Genomic DNA, 23129 nt, shown 5'->3' on the forward strand with positions numbered 1-23129 from the left:
CACAGCCGGTCACAGTTTATTCTGAACCATTTTCTGCTTCCTATTAACAGTTCATGTTCTGTTTCCAGGCCCTGTCCTACCACAGTGTGGGTGGTGTTCCTAAGGGCCAGTATCATGTCCTGCCACAGGGGCTCAGCTGCTTCTACATCAGGGCTCCACCAGCACGCGGGGGGATGAGGGCAGCTGCAGTTGCTCGACCTTCACTTGTCAGGAAGTTGAACGTTGCACAAGCGTTAGGCTGTGAAAGAGAAGGCAGAGGCCCAGAAACCATCAATGACTAACGCAGAGCCCTTGGCCATGTGGAACATGTACCCAAGCCCCTGTCTTCCTGGAAGCAGGGGAGAAGAAGCCCACATACCCTGCCCTTAAGCCATGTTCTCATCTCTGCCCACCTACTCCCAGACCTGCCTTTCACCGCTAGACACGTGATCATTAGCCCAGGGTCTATGGTGCAGGGAACAGAGTTCCATGCCTGTCACTGCACCTGAGGGTTCAGCTCATGGTGGCAGGACTGCATCTCAAGCAAATAGCCACCAAGGCACAGATGCCCTGTCCCAGCATGTGCCCAGGCCCACACCCGTTGCAGAGCTGTGTGCGTGATCACAGGGATGCTGTCATTGCACAGTCCAGTGAAATGATGTGGTGGAGGGCACAGGGGGCCCAGTAACTGGGTCATGCTTCACACTCCCTGGCCCTGCAGGGTCACTGGTGGCCTCCACCCATCTGAGCAAGGGGCCAATGCATAGGGCAGGGCCTGGGGGAGGAGTGGTTACCTTCGCCTCAGAACATGCCCCTTGTTCTGGGCTTCCTGAACAGATATTCTGAGCTGCTGCAGACAGCCCTGAGGTAGGGGCCTGGCAGGTCTGCTCAGCTTCACCCATGTTCCCAGCATGTCCCCCCTACCGTGTCCTGCACCTCCACAGCGATTCCACATTCCCTCATGAACTTCAGGACGTCGGGCTCCAGCCGCTCCACCTTGTCCCCCATGCCCAGCACCAGGATTTCTAGTAGCAAGAGACAAGCCCAGGGGAGAGAGGCTGTGTTAGCCCCATGGCGAAACCCAGCCCTGCCCCTCGCCCGCCCCACATCGTGGTGGGTGCACAGCACTTACAGCTTCACCCGCAGCACACAACCAGTACAGCCAGCCTGGCGCTGGCCAGTCCCAGCCCCATCCGTCCATTCAGACTACAGTGGCCAAAGCCTTGTGAGTAAGACACTGAGTAATCCCAGCCTGGCTGCCCCACTCCCGACACTCATTGCTGGGCAGTGTCTGGGGAAGGGGAAGTTCTGCTTTGGCTCAGACAAGGGCAAGGTAGCAGGACAGGTGCCAGCACACGCCAGGGGCAGGTCAGAAGTGTGGCTTGGCCAGTGCAGCCCCTGCTCCTGGCTCGCTCTGGGGACGAGCACACCCACCCAGTGCCTGGCTCGTCTCTGTGCCTCCCACCTACCTATTCTCGGCTCCAGCAGCCGGAACAGTACCAGGCTCTCCTCGGTGATGTCCTGGTAAGAGCCAACCTGAAGGAAAGAAAGGACACTCAGAGACAAGACCCCTCCCTGTGCACCTCTCCTGCTCACAATGCCACCTGGCTTGGAATGCAGCCTGTGCCCTGCATGGGGGAGATGCCCCACTGAACCATCACGCCCACACTAGTCCAATAGCAACCTGCCCCTAGAGCCTGCTGCTGCCTCGACCGGGCAGGTTTCGACACACAGCCAGGGAGGCCCAGGTCAAACCACCTGCACACCCCCTTGGGGGCAGGGAAGAGTCAAAGTGACGGACATGTTCCCAACCAGGCCTAGCTCCCTGGGTCTCTCACACACCCACCCCCAGGACTGGACTGGCCGCCTGGGCATGGGGAACTCCACTGCCCCAGGACTGGGAGCTCAGCACAGTGGGGAGTTGAAGGCCCAGGCCCTGTGGGGAGGGGGAGGACCCCTGGGGCACTCACATTCCACTGCAGGATGGCACGTGGGATGATGGCGCAGGGCCCCACCACCTTGTCCCCATTGATGGTGAAGCCCCGGCTGCTGTAGCTGTCTATCAACATCATGCTGGAGGATTCCCGCTCCAGCACCTTCAGCGTTGTCTTCTGGTAAAGCTCGTCATCTGCAGGGGTGAGGCGGTGACCCCGGCGCGGCTGCCTGTCACAGGAAGGCTTGACTGAGACCCACCAGCCAAAAGCCCCAAGACTTCGCTTCCTCACCCGCAGTCCCCCCACTGTGCATGGTGGCTGGCTCCCCTACTGCCGTGAAGGGCCTCATCACCGCAGGGCTGCCCAAGGCTCCCAGACAGCCTCTGAGTGGCCAGCTCAAGCGCCACCACGCAGGGACTGAGTGCAGGAGCAGCAGCTGGGCCTGGGTAAGAGGGGCCATGGGCATTGCTGGCCAGCTCTGTCTTGCAGCTAGAGCACCGGCCAGCCTGGACCTGGCCTCATTCCCCACAGTGGCCTGGCTCTGCGAGCTGCTGAGGACGGCCTCTCCCCGGCAGAGGGAGGTCAGGCCCGCGCTGGGCCGAGGGAAATCCAGGGAGAGGTGGTGCTGGGCCCCACGGGGCGCTCCCGACCTTACCAGTCCGGGGCTCTCCTGGCAGCTGCCAGCCTCCAGCTAGGGGCTAAGCCCCTGCGGCAGAGCATCCTCACGGAGGCCAGAACCATCCTGCTGCAATGAGACGGAGAGAGGGGTCAGGGCAGAGCCGCGGGGCGCCTGCCCACAGCCCGCCCGGGGCCGCAGCTGGCCACCCCAGCGCACCGAGAAACCGCCAGCGCCAGCTGTGGGGAGAGCCCTGGGCTGAACCACGGAGCACTGTGGGGGTGGATGGAGGGGCACCGGCGGGGGCAGCCCAGGGCTGGGGTAGCGGGGGCTGCAGGTCGGGAGTGAGGGGCACCGCGGCGAGGCGGGGGGGCTGCAGGTCGGGAGTGAGGGGCACCGGCCGGGGGGAGCGGGGGGGGACGGCTGCAGGTCGGGAGTGAGGGGCGCGGGGGGGGAGGGCTGCAGGTCGGGAGTGAGGGGCACCGCGGGGAGGCGGGGGGGGCTGCAGGTCGGGAGTGAGGGGCGCGGGGGGGGGCTGCAGGTCGGGAGTGAGGGGCACCGCGGGGAGGGGCCCCGGCTGCACGAGCCCCGCTTACCCGGCCTGCAGACGCTGCCGAGGAGCAGCGCGGCGGGAAGAGCGGCCGGCCGGGCCCTGCCGCCGCTCCCGCTGCTGCCCCCTGCTGCCCGGCGCTGGGAGCTCCCCGCTGGGCTCGGGGAGCGCTTGGTGCTGCCCAGGGTCTGCCGGCCCCTGCGCCCCCAGCCCCACTGCTCCGCGCCGGTCCCCGCCCCTCGCCCCAAAGCTCTGTGCCAGCCCCCAGCCCCACTGCTCCGCGCCGGTCCCCGCCCGCCCCCAGCCCCACTGCTCCGCGCCGGCCCCTCGCCCCCAGCCCCACTGCTCTGTGCCAGCCCCCAGCCCCATTGCTCTGTGCCGGTCCCCGCCCGCCCCCAGCCCCACTGCTCCGCGCCGGCCCCTCGCCCCCAGCCCCACTGCTCCGTGCCGGCCCCCCGCCCCATTGCTCTGTGCCGGTCCCCGCCCGCCCCCAGCCCCACTGCTCCGCGCCGGCCCCTCGCCCCCAGCCCCACTGCTCCGCGCCGGCCCCTCGCCCCCAGCCCCATTGCTCCGTGCCGGCCCCCCCGGCCCCCAGCCCCACTGCTCCGTGCCGGCCCCCCGGCCCCCAGCCCCACTGCTCTGTGCCAGCCCCCAGCCCCACTGCTCCGCGCCGGTCCCCGCCCGCCCCCAGCCCCACTGCTCCGCGCCGGCCCCCCGGCCCCCAGCCCCACTGCTCTGTGCCAGCCCCCAGCCCCACTGCTCCGCGCCGGTCCCCGCCCGCCCCCAGCCCCACTGCTCCGCGCCGGCCCCTCGCCCCCAGCCCCACTGCTCCGTGCCGGCCCCCCGGCCCCCAGCCCCACTGCTCTGTGCCAGCCCCCAGCCCCATTGCTCTGTGCCGGTCCCCGCCCGCCCCCAGCCCCACTGCTCCGCGCCGGCCCCTCGCCCCCAGCCCCACTGCTCCGTGCCGGCCCCTCGCCCCCAGCCCCACTGCTCCGCGCCGGCCCCCAGCCCCATTGCTCTGTGCCGGTCCCCGCCCGCCCCCAGCCCCACTGCTCCGCGCCGGCCCCTCGCCCCCAGCCCCACTGCTCCGTGCCGGCCCCCCGGCCCCCAGCCCCACTGCTCTGTGCCAGCCCCCAGCCCCACTGCTCCGCGCCGGTCCCCGCCCGCCCCCAGCCCCACTGCTCCGCGCCGGCCCCTCGCCCCCAGCCCCACTGCTCCGCGCCGGCCCCCCGGCCCCCAGCCCCACTGCTCTGTGCCAGCCCCCAGCCCCACTGCTCCGCGCCGGTCCCCGCCCGCCCCCAGCCCCACTGCTCCGCGCCGGCCCCTCGCCCCCAGCCCCACTGCTCCGTGCCGGCCCCCCGGCCCCCAGCCCCACTGCTCTGTGCCAGCCCCCAGCCCCATTGCTCTGTGCCGGTCCCCGCCCGCCCCCAGCCCCACTGCTCCGCGCCGGCCCCTCGCCCCCAGCCCCACTGCTCCGTGCCGGCCCCCCGGCCCCCAGCCCCACTGCTCTGTGCCAGCCCCCAGCCCCACTGCTCCGCGCCGGTCCCCGCCCGCCCCCACCCCCACTGCTCCGCGCCGGCCCCTCGCCCCCAGCCCCACTGCTCCGTGCCGGCCCCCCGGCCCCCAGCCCCACTGCTCTGTGCCAGCCCCCAGCCCCACTGCTCCGCGCCGGCCCCTCGCCCCCAACCCCACTGCTCCGTGCCGGCCCCCCCGGCCCCCAGCCCCACTGCTCTGTGCCAGCCCCCAGCCCCATTGCTCTGTGCCGGCCCCCCAGCCCCACTGCTCCGCGCCGGCCCCTCGCCCCCAGCCCCACTGCTCCGTGCCGGCCCCCCCGCCCCGAGCCCCACTGCTCTGTGCCAGCCCCCAGCCCCACTGCTCCCTGCCGGCCCCTCGCCCCCAGCCCCACTGCTCCATGCCGGCCCCCCGCCCCAAACCCCACTGCTCCGTGCCGGCCCCATCTGCCCCCAGCCTCACTGCTCCGTGTCAGCCCCCAGCCCCACTGCTCCGTGCCGGCCCCACCTGCCCCCAGCCCCACTGCTCTGTGCCTGCCCCCCCGACCCCCAGCCCCACTACTCCATGCCAGCCCCCCGCCCCCAGGCCCACTGCTCTGTGCCAGCCCCACCTGCCCCCAGCCCCACTGCTCCGTGCCTGCCCCCACCTACTCCCAGCCCCACTGCTCTTTGCTGGCCCCCCGCCCCGAGCCCCACTGCTCTGTGCCGGGCACCCCACTACCACTCTGCACATTCTCCCAGTCCCTTCATGGTGTGCTGGGGCGGGGGACCCCTATGCACTGGGGGGCTGTGGTGCTCCCCAAGCCCAGGCCAGGGTTGCTGTGGCATGGCCAAACGGCAGCATCAGGGCTGCTCAGACATGGGGCCTGCAGCCTTCCCTGCAAGCCCTCAGGTGTCTGCTTGGCCAGAGCAGAGGAGGAGCCTGGAGTGGATTTCACTAGCCCCCCCACCCCGGGACCTGGCACTGCTTCCCCCACACCTGAGCCCTCACTAGGGTGGGGCTGAGCCAAGTGCCAGGGCTGCTGGAAAGCACCTGCCCCTGGGGACCAGGGGGCTTTTCCCGGGTGTCAATTAATGGACAATGAATCTCTCAGCCTCAGCAGAGCGGTGTCGGCTTGTCCCCTCCCAGGGCGGTGCTGGCAGATGGTTGCACAGATCACTTCCAAGCTGGCCTCGCAATTGTCAGAGGGGAGATGGGCTGGGGGCTCCCAACGTTGGCCCCTGGCTAGTGCCCCGCCTGAGGGATGGTCAACTGAAGAGAGCCCTGGCACAGAGCATCATGGGTAAAGACAGCCAAAGCAGCTTCGGAGGAGGGCTGGGTGCTAGCCGGGACCTCTTGCACTGGAGAGGTGGGCTTTGCCGGCCCAGCTCCTGACTTCAGAGCCACTGCGTGGGTGGGGCAGGCCCAGGACTTCTGCAGATTGGGTCACAGCTCCAGGAGCCGAGCTCCAAAAGGCAGGGGCCTTGCAGACAGTGCGGCCAGCCTCTGCTCGCTGGGACTCACTGGGATGGCGACAGAACTCCAGAACATTCCAAAACCAAAACTGGTTCCAAAGCTGGGCCAGGTTGCTCAATGACACCAATGCTGCCTTAGCACAGGGGCAGAGTTCGCCCTGATCACAGGCTGAACACGCTCCTTACTGAGGACAAAGAAAGGCTAATGGAGCCTGGCTGCAAACTGTTCTCCGGAAAGCCAGCCTCCTCTCCCTACTGCACTACACACCTGCAAGCCTGTACAAGCCCCCACGGCTTCAGCCTCACAAACAGGCCTGCACTGCCTGACCGCAGCATGGGCGCCCGTTAGCACTCAGCTGGAGGAGGGCATCACACTGGCTGAAACACGGTGTCCAGCAGGAGACCCCTGGGGTGTGGGTTTTGCGGGTGCTCAGCACAAGGCCCTGTGGGCTGTGGCTAGGCAGGCAGGATGTCCTTGTGGCTAAAACGCTCTGGGTTCAATGCTGTGCTCTGGCCCAGATTCTCTGTGCTTCACAGACACCCTCACCCCTCCAGAAGCAGCAAAGATATTTGCCTCCTGGGGACTGAGGGGCATCACCTGGGCTCTGTGGGGACGAAGAGGGGATCACAATTACCTCCATTACTCCCCTCCTCCCCCCAAGATGTCTGCAAGGGGCTTGCACTGGATCCAAGTAGCCTAGGGCTGCTTTGGGAAAGCAGGAAAGTGGCTGTGGGTGAAGCTGGGGGCAGACCCCCTCCCCACCAAACACCTGCAAGCTGGACCTGAGCCACTGCAGAAACCCAAGCCAGCTAATCCGCTTGGATTTCGGGCTCAGGTTTCCCTGCTTGTCCCTGTAAAACAGCAGCAGGGCTGGGCTGGGCCAGGTCCCATGTGCCAGTTTCCGTCCCTCTCTGCCTGTCAGTGTTATTCAAGACGCCTCCCCTGGCTTGTGCGGCTACACCCTGCTAGGGCGGAACCGCCTCTCCCAATGCCACAAGTTGCAATTAGCCAGCCCTGAAAGCTCAGCACAACTGGGGGCGCCGCACACCAGCTGCTTTCCCTGGCACCGTACACAAGCGGACTCGGGGTATAGTTATTTCTAGGACTTTCCATGGCCCCATTGCTGGGGTAGCCTCCCAAAGGACATTTCTGCAAGTTCCCTGTGAGGCATGCAGTTCTCCCCCCATGTTACACAGAGGAGACCTGAGGGGCTGCACTATGAAGGGACCAGCACAAGGTTGCACAGGAAGCCTGGGGCAGAACTGGGGACTGAACGCAGACTTTGGGGGTCCCAGGCCAGTGCCCTAAATACAAGGATGCCCTCCTCTGACTCAGGCTTTGGCAGTGGTGCTGTCCCATTCTCCCCCTTCCCCTCGTTCCTCAGTGTTACACAGGGATGGATCCCCTGCATGGTGCAGGCCACCGAGCCTCACCCCCCCCTCCAGGGATCGACCCCAGCCTCCGGCTGAGTCACTGACATCCTCAAATCCAGATTTAAAACCTTCCAGTGAGAATCCACCATTGACACAAACTCAAAACAGCCAGTGCCCTGTGCCCCATGCTGCCGGGGAAGACGAAACTCCCCCAGGGTCTCTGCCAAGCTCACCCATGGGAAAGTTCCTTCCTGACCCCAGACGTGGAGATTGGTTAGACCCTGAGCACATGCGCAAGACCCAGCAGCCAGCCACCCGGGAGAGAACTGTCTGCAGTAACCCAGAGCCCTCCCCAGCTCGTGTCCCATCTCCGGGCATTGGGATATTTCCTGCTAGCAGTCGCAGAGCGGCTCCCTGCCATCATAGGCAGCCCCATCACACCATGCCCCTCCAGACACTTCTCAAGCTCAGGCTCGAAGCCAGTTAGGTTTTCTGCCCCCACTGTGCCCCTCGGGGGCTGCTCCAGAACATCACTCCTCTGATAGCTAGAAACCCTCTCCTAATTTCCAGTGGAGACTTTCACTCAACTGCAATAACTCCTCTCCCTGCCTGGTGTTATCCCTCGCATGGATTGCTGGACAGCGAGCAGCTCTCCCCTCGCCTGCGTTTGGTCAGGTTAAACAAGCCGAGATCCCCTCTCATAAGGCAGGTTTTCCATTCCTCAGTTCATCCTAGTGGTCCTTCTCTGCACCCATTCCAGCTAGAAATCATCTTTTGTAAACACGGGAGACAAGAACTGCACCTAGCATTCCAGATGAGGTCTCCCCTGTGCCTTGTACAAGGTATTAACACTTCCCTGTCTCTGCTGGAAATACCTCACCTGGGACTGCATTAGCCTTTTTCATGGGTGCATCCCACTGGTGGCTCCTAGTTGTGGACAAGAATGGGAGCGAAGCCAGCCACAGAGCATTCAGACAGCAGGAGTGGAGTGGACCATTGGGTCAGGTTCAGTGTAGAAGTCCCCCTAGATCCGTGTTCCCTGCTGACTCACCCTCCTGCCATCTCCACGTGTCCAGCCCAGCCTATGACTCACTTTGCCTCTTGGGAACAAAGGCTCCTGATGGCCACATACACAGTACATGCACACTTCAGCTTCCCGGCTGGCTAGGTAAGTGGGGCCCTGGCAGCTGCAAGAATGACCCAACCTCAAACCCTGAAGGCCCAGCGACTTGGTGACAGTGACCCTGGCCCACAGGACCCAGCAGCACGGGGGGAGGGGGGGCAGGGGCTCTTGGGAAGGCACTTGGCGAGAGCATGGTGTACAATGGTTGTAGGTTACCATGTGACCCTTGATCATGGATCTGAGCAGCCCCATGGCAGAGTCTATCCCCCCAGGGGGTGGGGAGGCCGACATGGGAAGAGGCTTTCAGCTATGTGCAGAATCGTGCCAGCGCAAATACTTGGCAATGGCCATGGTGGGGTTAAAGGAACATAGAATCTCAGGGCTGGAAGGGACCTCAGGAGGTCATCTAGTCCAACCCCCTGCTCAGAGCAGGACCAATCCCAACTAAATCATCCCAGCCAGGGCTTTGTCAAGCCTGACCTTAAAAACCTCTAAGGAAGGAGATTCCACCATCTCCCTAGGTAATGCATTCCAGTGCTTCACCACCCTCCTAGTGAAATAGTTTTTCCTAATATCCAACCTAAATCTCCCCCTCTGCAACTTGAGACCATTCCTCCTCGTTCTGTCATCAGCTACCACTGAGAACAGTCTAGATCCATCCTCTTTGGAACCCCCTTTCAGGTAGTTGAAAACAGCTATCAAATCCCCCCACATTCGTCTCTTCCACAGACTAAACAATCCCAGTTCCCTCAGCCTCTCCTCATAAGTCATGTGTTCCAGCCCCCAAATAATTTTTGTTGCTCTCCGCTGGATGCTTTCCCATTTTTCCACATCCTTCTTGTCTCAGCCCAGCTCCATTCCCAGACTGAACATAGGTTGTAGACTGGGTGTAACCCAGCTTGGCTCTGTTATCACCCAAACTGAATGGTGCTGAGGCCAGCTGAAGGGCTGGGGAGACAGGCCCATGTGCTCCCTGGCCCACCCTAGCTGAGCTCCCAGCAAGGGGGCAGTGGGCTCACAACATTCAGTTCATTTGGTTTGTAAACGTATGCGGCAGGTGGAAATCCCCAGCCCTGGTCCTGGCTCAGGACCCAAAGCCTGGCACCTGACACAACTGTGCCAAAGCCACGGAAGGAGACACTGCCGCCAACAGCCCCTGGCCTTTGGCTAGATGCCCCAGAACCCCTCTGGTCAGCTGGCCCCTCACTGCTCACAGGGGCAGCAGGGCCCCTGCACGTGCCCTGAGGCAATGGCCAGGCCCTGCAGAAAGGGTTGGGCTCTGTGCGAGGGGCAGGCACGGCCAGGGATGACCAGCCCCCAGCATAGACAGCAGGAGGGAGGCAGAGCGAGGGGCTGCCCTTCCCTGCCCTTGGGGGAGCCCGAGCCTGCACCCGGCCTCGCCAGGCAGCACAGGGCGAGCAGGGCAGAGTAATAGCAAAAGTGAAACTGCTGCTGCTTGAAAAGGGGAAGTTGGGGGGGGGCTCGTCCATGATTGGCTGCCCTGGGCTTCCCGAGAGGGACTCGCCTTGGGCGTCTCTGCATAAAGCAGCCAGAGCTGGAGGGGCAGCCTGGCGAGCAGGGACAGGCACCGGCTGGAGAGGGAGGGAAGGAGCCCGCCTCCCTCCCAGCCCTGCCTCTGCCTCTGGGCAGCCTGGGGCCACCCAAGCGGACTCCACGCTCAGCTGGCAGCCCTGGCTGCAGGCCTGCCCTGCCCTGCTGGGCTGCCTCCTGCCCCGCCGGGCTGCCTCCTGCCCCATGCAGCATTCTGCGGGGGGCTGGGGCGCAGCGGGGGAGCCTGGTGCCCAGAGGACCCTGCGCAGCCTCCAGTCCTACCCGGGGGGCTGGGGAAAGCTCCCGAACCTGGCACAGGCCGAGGACGGCTGCACAGGACAACGCTCCCGCCCTCAGGACTGGCAGGTGAGAGGAGGGAGCTGGTGCCCTGGCTGGGAGAGCTGCACTTGACTGGCACAGCCGGGGGCTGGCATTTGACCCCTGACCCTGTCCAGCCACTTGCTGCGGTGCAGGTTTGAATCCCGCCCTGAGGATTTCCTATTTGCTCCCTGTGCCGCGGGGGTGTTCAGGGCTCCTGACTGAGCAACCGACCGAGGGGTGGAGGAGCCAGACGCATCCCAAGTGCCCCTGGGCTGGCCCTGCCATGTGTCTGGGGGCAGGAGGAAGCTGTCAGCACCACAGCTGGGGTGTGGCCCATGGCGGGGAGCCCGGGCAAAAAGGGCGGAAATGAATCGGAGCGAGGAGCGTGCAGGCTGCCCACCTACCTGTGCCCAGGTTGGGAAGCCAGTGCCCTCGGGCAAGGGGACGGGAGGGCTTCGATTAACCTGCTACCCTGGCTCCCTGCACTGTGACCTGGTGCTCAGGGTCACAGTGCTGCACAGGGTTTGGCCTGGCCACGAGTCCGACCCTGGGGCCTCCCCTCCAACAGAAGTGTGTTTGCCTAGGCCAGGGCCCGGTGACAGGTTAAGCCAGCCCCGGACATGGCAACCCCTCTAAAACCTTCTTGTGACCCACTGCTTGGGATACACGGAGCTAGGGGAGACACCGCTAGCTTAGTCACTCCTCCCTTGGGCTGGAATTCCCCCTGGGGAAGGTTCCCAGCCTAGCCCCACTTCTGACCCTTGGAACGGAGAGAGGGACCTGCTGAACACTTTACCAACGCAGGCACTTGCAGGGCTTAATTTGTGCCAGCTCAGAGCCCCGGCACCTCCAGGCCGGGCAGCTCAGAGCCCCGGCACCTCCAGGCCGGGCAGCTCAGAGCCCCGGCACCTCTGTGCCTGGCGCGTCTGTTACGAAAGTAAAAAAACTGCTTGAGCCCCAGCACCCCGCTAAACGCTGGACACTTGTCTTTGTTGGGCATGCCCTGCTGAGACAGGCCAGAACTGGAGTAGCCAGCAACTCCCCACAGTACCCCCCATTGGGAGAGGGTGGGGCTAGAGTAGCCAGGAGCTTCCCGCATGGCCAGCACTCCTGCCCCCCCCCACAGTGCCCCCTGCTGGGAGAGTCTGGGACCAGAGTAGCCAGGCTCTCCCCCCAGCTCTCCTGCCCCCATCCCGCCCACACCGTGAGCACCCTTGCAGCTAGTGCTGTGAACTTGTGCATGCTGCCGCGCTGTGCGCTTTGCTCTGTCGCTGCAAGCTGCAGCTAGCTCACACGAAAAGTGTGTCAAAGCTACTGTTGCTGGTCTGGATTCCCCTCTGCCCCACACACCACTGACTCTCCAGTTCCTGTTTCCCATCTCCTCAGCTCCCCACAAGCATTTCCTCCTTGCAGTTGCTCTGCCTGCCAAGAGCGCTCAGCCCCACCGTGGGGAAAGGCCCAGGCAGCAGAGAGCAGGGAGGGGGCTTCGAAGGCAGGTGACAGAGAGAGCACGCACCGCGGAGGGGACTGGCTGGGGGGGGCAAGGTTGCCTGGCCCTGTCGCACTGGGGCAGGCAGAGATGGGGCCCAGGTTACAGCGATGATGTCTTAGTTATACAGCACTCCAGAGTTGCAAATAGGTGGTAGAGCCCCTGCTCCAAAGAGCCTGCAGCCGGACTGATGCCATTGGGGGATTAGATAGGGAGCAGTGTATGTGTGTTTAGCTGCCCCCCCATGTCCCGCCTGGCCCACACACCCACCGTCCCTGGCCCAGTGTTCCTGCTGGTCGGGGGGGGGAGAGAAGGGGTTACAGGGAAGGGTCCTGGGAGGATCCAGTGACAGATGAATAACAATTAGGTATTTGCAATTTGACCCTCTGCGCTTTGCAGCCTGGCTGCGCTGGGCTGGGGACGGGTGGCCCAAGCTGTAGGTACTTCAGCAGTGGGCCAGGGCACAACGCAGACCAAGGAGACAGGCTGCCTCGCTTCATCTAGCCGGGCAGGCCCTCCCCAGACCTTAGGGGCCAGGCAGCGCCGGCTTGTCAGGGGAGGGGGGTTTGCAGACAAGCTCCACTAAGGAGGCAGCTTCTCTGTCTGGTGAGTGCCACCTGAGCAGGACTGGGAGTGGTGCCCTCTCCTGGCAGGGCTGAGGGAGTCCTGGGACACAGCAGGAAGCCAGGCAAGGACTGGACTGTGCCGGAAGAGAAGCAGGACTGGAGGGGTGCAATCTGGGCAGACGTGGCTCCTCAGTGCCTGTCTGCCCCGCCCCACTGAGCTTGCTAACATTTGCACTAGAGCCTGCCGTGCCAGTGCCTGTGAGGAGGAAGGGGGGTGGGCAGCGCCAGGGGGCCTGGAGAGAGCTGAGGGGGAGGAGGGGTGCAGAGAAGCGGGGGCACGGTGGCAGTGGTGCTGGCAGAGAGAATCTTGGGGTGTCTCTCCCTAGGTATTTGCACCATGCCCGCACCTCCAGCCAACACCTTCACCCAAGTAATAACCCATGATTAGCATGGCCCCCAGCCTCTCCGGGCAGAACCCACTGTCCTCCCCTGCATCCTTCACTCCAGCCACAGCACCCAAGGACTGCGGGAGGGGACCCTGCTGGAGCTGGCTCCACGGCACTCAGGGCTCCTGCTGACAGTGCTGCTGGTAGTGTACATCCCAGGGCAGTTCTCACCCCCGAAGCACTGGGATTTGCACTAGCATTGCCCATTGAAACCACGCTCCTATCACTAAACCCAGGGGACTCGCCACTGACATCGAGCCGCATGGAGGCCAGCCAGAGTTCACAGGCCCGACTGTTCACAGGCCCCAAGGCTCAGACTCAGGCCCCTGGCATTCCACAGCCCCTGTCAGCGCCAACCCATGCCTCCCACCACCACTCAGAGGCACCGCCGGAGCCTTCGGGGTGGCACAGACGGTCCAGGGCAGAGCCGAGTCCAAGCGCCATCTTTCCCAGAGCCAAGCCCTACCTTGTGCCAGCTTGTGGCTGTGACTCACTGCTGAGGGGTCCGGGCACTGGTCACAGCTGACTTTGTGCCCCTTTTCAGAGCCTGCCCTGGAATTACCCTGGGCACGCGGGGGAGGGGGAGCAACTTCACTTCCTGCGCCTCCCTCCATGTGCAGCAGGGGACTCCCCCAGAGACCCGACTGAGGGCACAACCAGCTGGCTCCCCTTACTGAGTGGAGGGCCAGTGGCCTGCAGGCCAGAGCAGCATGTGGTCGTCGGGGCTGGTCACACCTTGCTAGCAACGGACTGTGAAACGTTCAGAGAGGCGCAGAAGAGAAGAGATGCCAGGTCAGGAATTCCTCTGGGCTCGTCACCCCCCTTTCCCTTTAACCCCCCTCACAGACCCTCCTTCTACCCGCGCTGGTGCTGCTCCCTGGGGCTGGCTGTGTGCTCAGCAACCGGCAGCTGAACCCTGACTCCCGCTGCCCAGCTCAAGCTGGCAGCCCTGGCTGCATTTCCTCTCCCTGTGTGAGCCCAGCCAGCCTGTGTGAGGTGCTGAGCGCCCCTGGGCCCCCTCCCTCGCCATCACCAGGAGCCACAGGTGCCTAAGCAAGGATGAAAGGACTGGGGGTGGGGATGGGGGGGGCTGTCTCGGGTTTCCAGGCATTAAACAAGCCTCTCCTACAATGCCAGATGCTCCTTCCTTAGGAAAGGGCTGTACCACCCAACCAACCTCCAGGTGAGCTCTTTGTTCTCCGCTGTCTAGCTTTGCAGCTTCAGCCATCCTGTTCAGAGCCCCTCCTGTTGGGAGCAGGGCCAGGCCAGCAGCGCCAGTACCAGCCTCTTCTTACCACCAACACACTGACTCCCCCACCAGAACCTCTTCCAGCACTGCACTGGCTGGGCTCTGCCCCATAGCCAGTGTTTCTGCCCTGTTCTTTGTGGAGCCTCCTGCAGGGAGTGGAGCTGCTGCAAGATCCCTCTCCCCCCGTTACAATTGTATCCCTACAGCTCCTTCCCTACGCCAATCCCTTACAAACCATGCATGTGCTCACAGAGATTACTATACCCACCACCAGAATGCAGCCCCCTCTGGGGTGGAGCACAGAAACTCTCTAACAGCACCCAGCACCAGCTTAGCAGGGGGGAGTGAAGAAGTATCCCTTATCGAACAGAAAGGGCAAAAGGAATTTAGCAGAACATAATTACCCACATGGTACTTTGGCCAAGACACACACCAGGCGATCTTTAATAACCCTGCGTGGCCAGGCCCTTGGGCAGGTCTTACTGGAAAGAGGACACCTCCGGCAGCCCATGCCCCATAGGATCATGGTCACACACTGGGCTCACTAATGACTCCAAGGGATGAGCACCACTTTACATCACCACTTATTGCCGCTCCCTGGATTTCTAAAACCCAGCGAGTGACCCTGCGCAGAGAAGCTTAGCTTCTGAAGTCGCAGCAGATCACAGCTCCAGCAGTGAGTGGGGCGGCTCCGTTCCTCGGCCCCTCGGCCGGGATCAGAGGCTTCTCTGCTCCACGTACACAGTTTCTATGGCTAGTTTGCATGACGGTGATGGGTCTGCAGCATTAACTAACCATGCTCATGAGGCCTTGATTCTGGAGGAGTTCCTCTTCCTACAGTGATCTGCTGCAGGCTTGTAGACCCCGGGAAGAGTCTGCTTGGTGAGTTCAAGACAGTCTCAACGCTCCCTCGTGTGTGTCCCGCTGTTGGCAGCTGTGGTAAGTGATCGTCCGCTCCTTGGTGTATCCCATGGACGGTTTGACTGTTTGCAGTGCTGTCGTAGCCATGCTATTTTACATGGTGTTAGTCTGTTGCTCTACACCCACCCCAGGAATCTGAAGATGGACTTTCCTGCTGGGCCTGGTTCCTGGGGATTGTTGCACCAGATACCCACCTGCCTACTCGATAGCGTGACAGCAGGCAACGGAATCCCAAAAGCAGCTGTCTTCCTCTGAGCATCCCAGCTGCGGTTGGATTTCGTTACCTGCTCTCCTGCCCGGGCATCTGTCAGCCCATCCTGCACTGGGGCAACCTCACACCAAGGGCTCATAGCATCATATGCATTTTCAAGCTCTCTGCCAGCCCCCGAGACACTGCTCCAAGGAACATTACTGACAGGTAGGTACTGACAGATAGAAAGTGTGAAAAATCGGGACGGGGATGGGGGGGTAATAGGAGCCTATATAAGAAAAAGCCCCAAATATCAGGACTGTCCCTATAAAATCGGGACATCTGGTCATGCTACTGGTAGGCACTGGGTCTTCCTGGGTTACAGAATGCAAGTCTCTTCCTTTGTGATAATGGTTTGTTCTAATGGACTAGAAGTAACTCCTTCCCTTCACAGCCTCTGCAGGACTTTCTTGGAGCAAAGGGACCTTGGATGGTTTGCTGCTCTCTGTGTACTCCACAAGAGCCAGGCCAGTCTCAGGTAGTTACACAGACAGCTATTTGGCTGCTTTAAACAACGGGCCAAGAGTTGGGTGGGATAGAGGCATAGTGGTGACAGGAACACAGACCACACAAGTTCCTGTAGCGAGTTAGGGTGAGAGCAACGGGACGCACCAAGACAGGGAGTGAGGCCTATGGCTTTACACAGTAACCTCCTGGATTGAGGGGAGTTTGGTTCTTTCCGTCTTGCAACAAAAATCTCTGCACAGACAACTGCGGCCAACTGCTCAGGAGTGGGAGAGCTGGAAAGCAGGGGCTGCAGACCAGAGCTACAAGGCGGTGGCCCTGCCGGTCTGTGGGCTGGTATTGCTTCACAGCAGGAGAATGAGGGAGACTGGAATACCCCAGGTGGTGGGAGTCAGGAGTTTTAAACTCTGCTCTTTAACATGCCCAGGCTCCTTCTTGCTGCGGGGCCCCTGCGGCTCTGGGCAGCCACTCCCATGAATGAGCACAGCGAGTGCTGCCACTGTGGCTGCATGCCTTGTGCTGGGGAAGCAGAGACTCTCTGCAGGCGGGAGAAACAGGAAGTGAAGGCAGGGCCTGAACAAGCGAAAGAGAAACCTCCAGTCCCACCCAACGGTTACTGCAACAGGTGCTTGGCTGCAGACCGGTCTTCCAGCCAGGGAGCGTCAAACAAAGCCAAGAGACCCCACTCCTGGAGAGGAGGGGACGGACAGACAGGCTGGCACTCAGCACTCTGCTGGGTAAAGTGGCCGGTTCCTGTCAGCCAGGAAAACTGGGACCTGCAAAGGACTCCACACAGGGCACACGCCCACCCAGGCACTGTGTTGCCTTGCCACTGTACTCGAAAGCCCCACCTCAAAGGACATGTGGTTTTGGGACCTACTGCAGCAGCCATGCTGGGTGGGGCAAAGTGGGCACCCCACAAACTGAACCTAGTTGCAGTTCAAAGGCAGGTCCCAGATTGCATCTGGGCTTGCATGAGCAGGGGAGAGGCACAATACGTCTCCCCACCCAGCAGGGCTCCCTTTGACATGAGTGAAGTCTGGTTCGATCAGGGAGGAGCTGGCCCCCAAACTCTGGCCCTGCTTCCTCACTGCAGGCACTGAACCAGCTGAGCAGCAGGAGGCTGAGTCCACAGGGCTCTCCTGCAGTCCCGTGCTCTCGCTATCTAAAGATAGCTGTGCATTTCCTGGGGAAAAACCACCAGAAGAGTCTCTGCAGAAGCGGCAGCCACAAGCTGCCGGCCACAATGTGGATGTGGCCACCTGCAGCAGGCCAGAGAGGACCCCAGCAGGAGGCTGAAGTCACAAGACACATGCACGTGCTTCCTGCTGCTGTGAGTGTAACTCAGGCTGGAGGGAGGAGGGCTCTTCCCCAGCTCTGCGCCACAGGCTGGGCCTTGCACGCGCTAGTGCTCAGAAAAGTGACACAGCAGGAGGCATCCAACCAGCCCAGCACTGGGAGATAGAGAACTCCTGGGCAGAGCCACAGGGGGATGTGGATGGGAAAAGCCCAGGGTCATGTCTACAAGGACCTTCCCGTTATCTACTGGAGAACGGACTGGCCTTGCCTGCTAGTGGGTGACTGCACTGTCTGTAGCAGGTCCTCTGTGCAGGTGGTGCACAGGTGCAAGTAATGTGGCACACCCCGAGGTCCCAAATCATGGGATGCCACAGGGCTCAACTGGGCACAGGTGAGTCCAGACTCTGGAGAGCAAGCCTCCACAGTGCCTCTCCCCTGAGACATGGCATCAGCCTTGGGCAGGAGGGACACACCCAGAACCAATTCCTCTTCCCCTAGCAGGAGGCTCCCTCCAGCCCGGGATGGAGAGTTTGGGCAGGACTTCATGATCCTGCTGCCCTTTCGGTTTCAAAGCTGCCTGACCTCAGACCCCAGATGCCCAAGGAAAGAGCTGAGGGCAGACGAAATGTTCCTAGACAGCCACTGAAGGGAAGGAGGTGCTCACAGGCACCCAGCGGGCTGGTGAGGGCTGGATCCAGGTTTGGGCTGGAAGCAGCAGTAGTCGAGAGGAACGGGAAACTAAGGCAAGGGAAGACCAGTGAGGACCTGAAGCTCCAACCAGAGCCTCTAAGCTAGTGCCATGAGCAGGGCAGCAGTGAGATACACCAGGCAAGTCCACGGCAGCAATCTGCCATGCAGGGAGCAGCGCAGCTGAGGTGCTAGCACATAACATGTTTGTCTGAGATTCCTCATCCCTTCTATACGCGGGGCTGGTGGGGGGCGCTCTCTGCTCTCCAAGCTCCAGGCGTAGGAACCAGGGTGACACTGGAGCCACTGTCAGGACAGCGGGGGGCAGCATGGTCTTCCATGGAGAAGCAGCCATGTGGGTGATTTGAGCTGGAACATGACAGACTCTAGTGACCCCGCCGCCATCCAGCCGCTGGAGAGAAATTGCTTTGGAATGACACGATCACTCCCGCTGAGCGAGCAGCCAGAGAGCCATCGGGAATGTCGTGTCCGTCCAAAGCTCTTTCGGCACCTCCTGGAGGAAGACTGAGTGCTATTAGCCCAGCATGCGATCCGGAGGATCCCACCCTGCCTGAATGTAGCTCTGTGACTGAAGGCAGACTGCTCTCCCACTGACTCTCTCTCCTGGTCTGTGGCCTTCAGTCCACGTGTGCCTGCCTCTGGAAAAGCTCTCAATACAGTGTGCAAAATGACTTGATACGTGGCTCATCATTTTCCCCAGCCAGTGTAACCTAGTGGGCAGAGGAGGCTGGGCGTAAGGACTCCTAGATTTGGTCTAGCAGTTGAACAGGGGATGTGGGCTCTATTCCAGCCCTGCCACTACTTTGTCAGGCCCTTCTCTGGGCCTTCATTTTCCTGCCTGTCCCATGGAGATGATAGACCCCTCCCAGCCTCCCACAGGGCCATCAGTCTTCACTACTGACCCCCCAGAAGGGACTGGATCCAGGCTGTGTTGGCCTGTTTTCTTAGTGCCCCCCTCGCTTTGCTGTCTCAGCTGGAAGTGCCCAGTCTGGTTCTGAGTCAGTTCCCAAGTCCATGACAGCCCGCATGCCCTCACCACATACTGCGTCATGGGAAGGTGAGCAGATCCGTGCACTGGGGGAGACCCTCAGGAGGTCCTGATCACCACACCCCAACAGCTCTAAGCCTCCTGCTGAGCCATGTGCCCCCAGCACCCCGACTCCCAATAATGCCTCGTCTCCTTTGTCTGCCCTACCGAGTCCCCTGAACCTGGGCTGCTTGCTGGGCTGGAGTGGTTCCTCCCTGCCTGCGCTGCAGCCATATGCGTTGGTACCCACAGAGTCAGGACAGAGCCAGCCCTCCTGAGGCAAGCCCTGCCTGGCCTCCCAGCTGGCCAGGGGACAGCTGCTCCTGCGCACTCCCCAGGGCAGGGGAGCAGCCCGAGCAGGGTACTTTTGCTGGTGGACTTTGCACCCTCTGCACTGTGCTCGCAGCACTGTGCGCCCACCAGCGCATCTCGCCCAGGGGAAGCAACAATGGAAGCCCCAGTGCAGATGTCGCGCTGGAGTTTTCACCACTGAGATGTTTAACCCTGCTCAGAGCAAGCCCAGGCCACACAGTGGCTAGCACAGCGCCTCATCTGTACTAGAGCCTGAGCGTTGCCACCAGCTGTGGCACGGCAAGGGTGGAAAATGTGCAGACCCAGCCTCATGCCTTGTGATCGCTCTCTCCTGCCTCTCCTCTCTTCTCAGGTTGGCCACGGCTGGGCCCGCAGGCTGGAGAGCCCAGCAGAGCTAGGCAGGAGCAGGGGAACACCCTGAGGCACACAGGTCTCTTCCTGTCACTGCAGACAGTCAGTAGTTGGTCTGGCGTGAGCAGGAATTCTCAGATCACCTCTTGGCTGTGAGTGGTGGTGCAGAGAGCACTGCACCTTTGCTGCATGTCAAGCAAGGGAAGACGACATGGAGGGGACAGAGAGGTCTCTCCCATCTTTAACCGGTCTGTGGCTACAGGGGGATCCAGCATGGTCCAACCCCCAGGGCTGGCTACTGGCCAGACATGCTGTCTGACTGCAGAGCCCTCCAGGTGCTAGCCCTCCAGCGAACGCCCCTTCATTCACATCTCTTGTTACTCACAAACCCAATGCGATCAGATCTCCCTCATACTGCCCATGGGAAGCTGCGCTCCAAGGTGGGATTTTCCCTCCTTTTGCCCCACGTGCCCTCCATGGCTTACTGACCTTTGAGCATGGGTTTGGCCTAGCGTTAGCTGAGATGCCCTTTGGGGCGGGGAACTCATCCTTCCACCCACCTGGTAGCACCAGGGCCACTGAGAGCACTATACACCTAACAACAGTATCCCTCGAGCAAACATGGAGCCCCGAAAGGGGACTGTCCACCATATCAAGGGGAGCCAGACTGCCAGCTCTCATAACAAGCAGCACTCACCAGGACTGGGAAAGCAGGGCAGACCCCCAAGCCTCAGCACACACTCTGTAGCTACCATCTGGGGGGATATGATAGAGGTCTGTAACATCATGAACGGTTTGGAGATAGTGAATAGGGAAGAGTTATTTACCCCTTCATATAACACAAGAACCAGGGGTCACTGATGAAATTGACAGGCAGCAGATTTAAACAAAACACAAGGCAGTACTTCTTCACACAACACACAGTCACCCTGTGGGACTCATTGCCAGGGGATGCTGTGAACGCCAAAGTATAACTGGGTTCAAAAACTAATTAAATAAGTTCAGGGTAGATAGGTCAAGCCATGGCTATTAGCCAAGATACAACCTCACACTCTGGATGTGCCTAAGCCTCTGATCGCCAGACGTCGGGACTGGAAAACAGGGGATGGCTCACTTGATGATTGCCTGTTCTCTTGATTCTCATTGAAGCACCTGGCACTGGCTGCTGGCAGCAGACAGGATACTGGGCTAGATGGACCTTTGTTCTGACCCAGCATGGCCATTCATATGTTCTGTGGCCCAGCGAATCTCCCCAAGTTTCTGCTGGGAAATATCCTGTTTGTGCATCAGCTACATGTCACCTAAGGAAAGAGAGCTCAATGGCACTTTGGGCACCCATGTCAATGCCAACCACCAGTGCCATAGTGGCAGGAGAGACCAGGATGCAGGGAGAATGTGCCAAAGAAGGCTAAGCTGACAGGCTTCAAATCCCCTTGGCCTGCCTCTAGATCCTGCTGCTGGAGGTCCTTGATTTGCTTTGGGCCTCTAGGCACTACTGTACCGCACAGCAGGCAGTCTGCTGTGGAGAAGAGTGGGACTAAGTGCAGCAGCTGTGGTCAGTTCCAGCTTGGGCCGTGAAATCCCCCCTTCCTAAATTCCCATCTCATCTCCGCTGGGTTCTGCCGCTTTTCTGCAGTTTGCAAAAATACCAAGCTACTGCACAACAAACAGCATAGGGCCTAATAACGGTGACCCACCTTGGTGAAGCACTTTGAGATCTATAGATTAAACGGCTACCAAAGTGCTAAGCATATTAACAATTGTTACAGGCAGCAGAGGACTAAGAGTTTTATTTGCTCTAGGACAGGGCAATATATGTCTTTCTTTGTCTAAAGATCCTCCACTGGGAAGCAATGGGTAAAGTTCCTAGATAGTGACCCTTCTGCCCCCACAGGGCCTGCTCTGTCCACAGACTGTTAGCCCACAGGGAAGAGACATGGGGAGGAGGAGAATGAGGTAGGGGAAGGAAGTGGAAGAGGGGTAGAGGTTTTTTACCCATGAAAGCTTATGCCCAAATAAATCTGTTAGTCTTTAAGGTGCCACTGGACTCCCTGTCGTTTTTTTGGGGTAGGTGAGTGGCTCTAGTGGTTCCAATTTCTTTGGAAGCCATCTGTTGAGCAAATTCAGCCATTGCCCATGGCCTTCAGTGGTGGGCTTCAACTGGCCTGAAGTTTGGGCTGCCCAAGTTCCATCCCAGGACTGAACGAGTTCTGTTAAACAGGAATTGGGAGGTCAGACTAGCTGCTCACAATGCTCTAAGACCTTCGGTTCTGTGACTATAAACAGGCCTTTGAAACGATGCCAGGAGGAACATAGCGGTGTAGATCTAATGGAGAGTCTGACAGCACATTCTGATCGTTGTCTATCTCCTTTCCTGTCGTGCCTGATTAACGAGATGTGCTGGCTCTCCCCTGAGCAGCCTCCCCCTCCTCAGCAGTACTCTCTGTGAGTTATTGCCCCCACGCATGGGAACAGGCCAGTGTAGAATATTAGTGATCTCAGAGAAGGGAACAGGCTTGTGAGTGTGTGGAGGGAGCTGGAGCAGGTTTCTCTTTGTAGACAAACTCCTTTATGGCTGAGAAAGAAATAGACCTAATGGAGTTTCAGTAAAGGGTTTACTTGGCCAGCACATGGTCATGTCCTTCAGTGGGTCAAAGGCCCAAGCTGCAGAAGCCCATGCTCAGAGTTGTTAGGGTCACAACAGCTGTGTCTGTCCCCATAGCAGATGCTAGCAGGTTCCTCTTAGATCAGCAACTTCAGCACCTGTTCAGTCACATTCAAGCCACCTACCTTCGCCCAAAAGTTAGACACACTGTCAAGTTCCAGATTTCAACATGCAGCATATTTCCCACCTATATTGCCATTAACCTCCGAGAGCCTGCGAGGTGCCAAATGTCCCGAACTCCCAATGACTTCAGGGCAGTTATTTGGTCTGTAAAAATGCTCAGCATCCTTTTGGGCGCCATAAATAATACATTAACCAGAAAAAAGCCCATTTCCTGGCCCCTGTGTTGCACAGGCTGGTTGCATTCCTCTCAGCTGGACAAGGAAGCTGATTAGCCCCTTTCACTTTTGTTTCTGATCAGTTTCAAATTGTTTAATTTTCTGAGTTGTGAACACCTCAAGATCCAAACAAATAACTGTCTGTTCTAGAGTCTACGAAATCTGTGATGAAAACATTTCAGCTGGTCTTTGGTGTCCTGGCATGTTCCTTTAACAAAACCTGCACGTGAGGCTTTTAAGGACTGATGACAATGAATGGATAGGATCCGACCAAATCAGACAGGGTAGACTTCAAGTGTGGCTGCTGCACCTTAGAACCCAACTATTGATAGTCCATTCGGTCAAGAGCAAGAAATGAAATCACAGACCTAACCCTTAACAACTGAGGTCTGTACAGGACAGTGTCTCCACATTCAGCAATCTGAGCTCAGTAACATTACAGCTCTGTCAAGGCGGGGAGGGGACACCAACATTCATGACATATCTGAAGGGAGCAGCACAGTCCCTCTTAGTAAGAGCTTGGCCTTCATGTCTTAATCCGTCAGCTCCTCAGAGAGACACACTGCCTGCCTGATGCTAATTCCAAGCGTTGTGTGTGTCCCCTAGGTGGAAAGAACACCGGGGCTATG

General features: G+C 60.4%; 1 protein-coding gene and 1 long non-coding RNA gene across 3 annotated transcripts in view; one reads left to right on the plus strand and one right to left on the minus strand.

The window, feature by feature from the left end:
- Positions 1–23129, minus strand: part of NDUFAF3 (NADH:ubiquinone oxidoreductase complex assembly factor 3) — a 25415-nt gene continuing 2286 nt past the window's right edge. Inside the window, exons 1-6 of one of the 2 annotated variants that reach the window (XM_037905668.2) lie at positions 3126–3270; positions 2569–2658; positions 1950–2142; positions 1449–1515; positions 904–1004; positions 1–238 (exon numbers count right to left, since the gene is read on the minus strand). In XM_037905668.2, coding sequence (XP_037761596.1) covers positions 143–238; positions 904–1004; positions 1449–1515; positions 1950–2142; positions 2569–2654 — 543 coding nt within the window. In that variant the 5' untranslated portion in view covers positions 2655–2658; positions 3126–3270 and the 3' untranslated portion in view covers positions 1–142. Of the gene's footprint in view, positions 239–903; positions 1005–1448; positions 1516–1949; positions 2143–2568; positions 2659–3125; positions 3271–23129 lie in introns of those variants that run through there. The other variant, XM_037905667.2, reaches the window with a different exon arrangement.
- On the plus strand, positions 10102–22734 carry LOC119566862. The gene is made up of 3 exons (XR_005226308.2): positions 10102–10459; positions 15005–15103; positions 19499–22734. It is a non-coding gene; the product is annotated as an uncharacterized LOC119566862 (long non-coding RNA).

Source organism: Chelonia mydas, chromosome 7, assembly GCF_015237465.2.
Source record: "Chelonia mydas isolate rCheMyd1 chromosome 7, rCheMyd1.pri.v2, whole genome shotgun sequence".
Classification (NCBI taxonomy): domain Eukaryota; kingdom Metazoa; phylum Chordata; order Testudines; family Cheloniidae; genus Chelonia; species Chelonia mydas.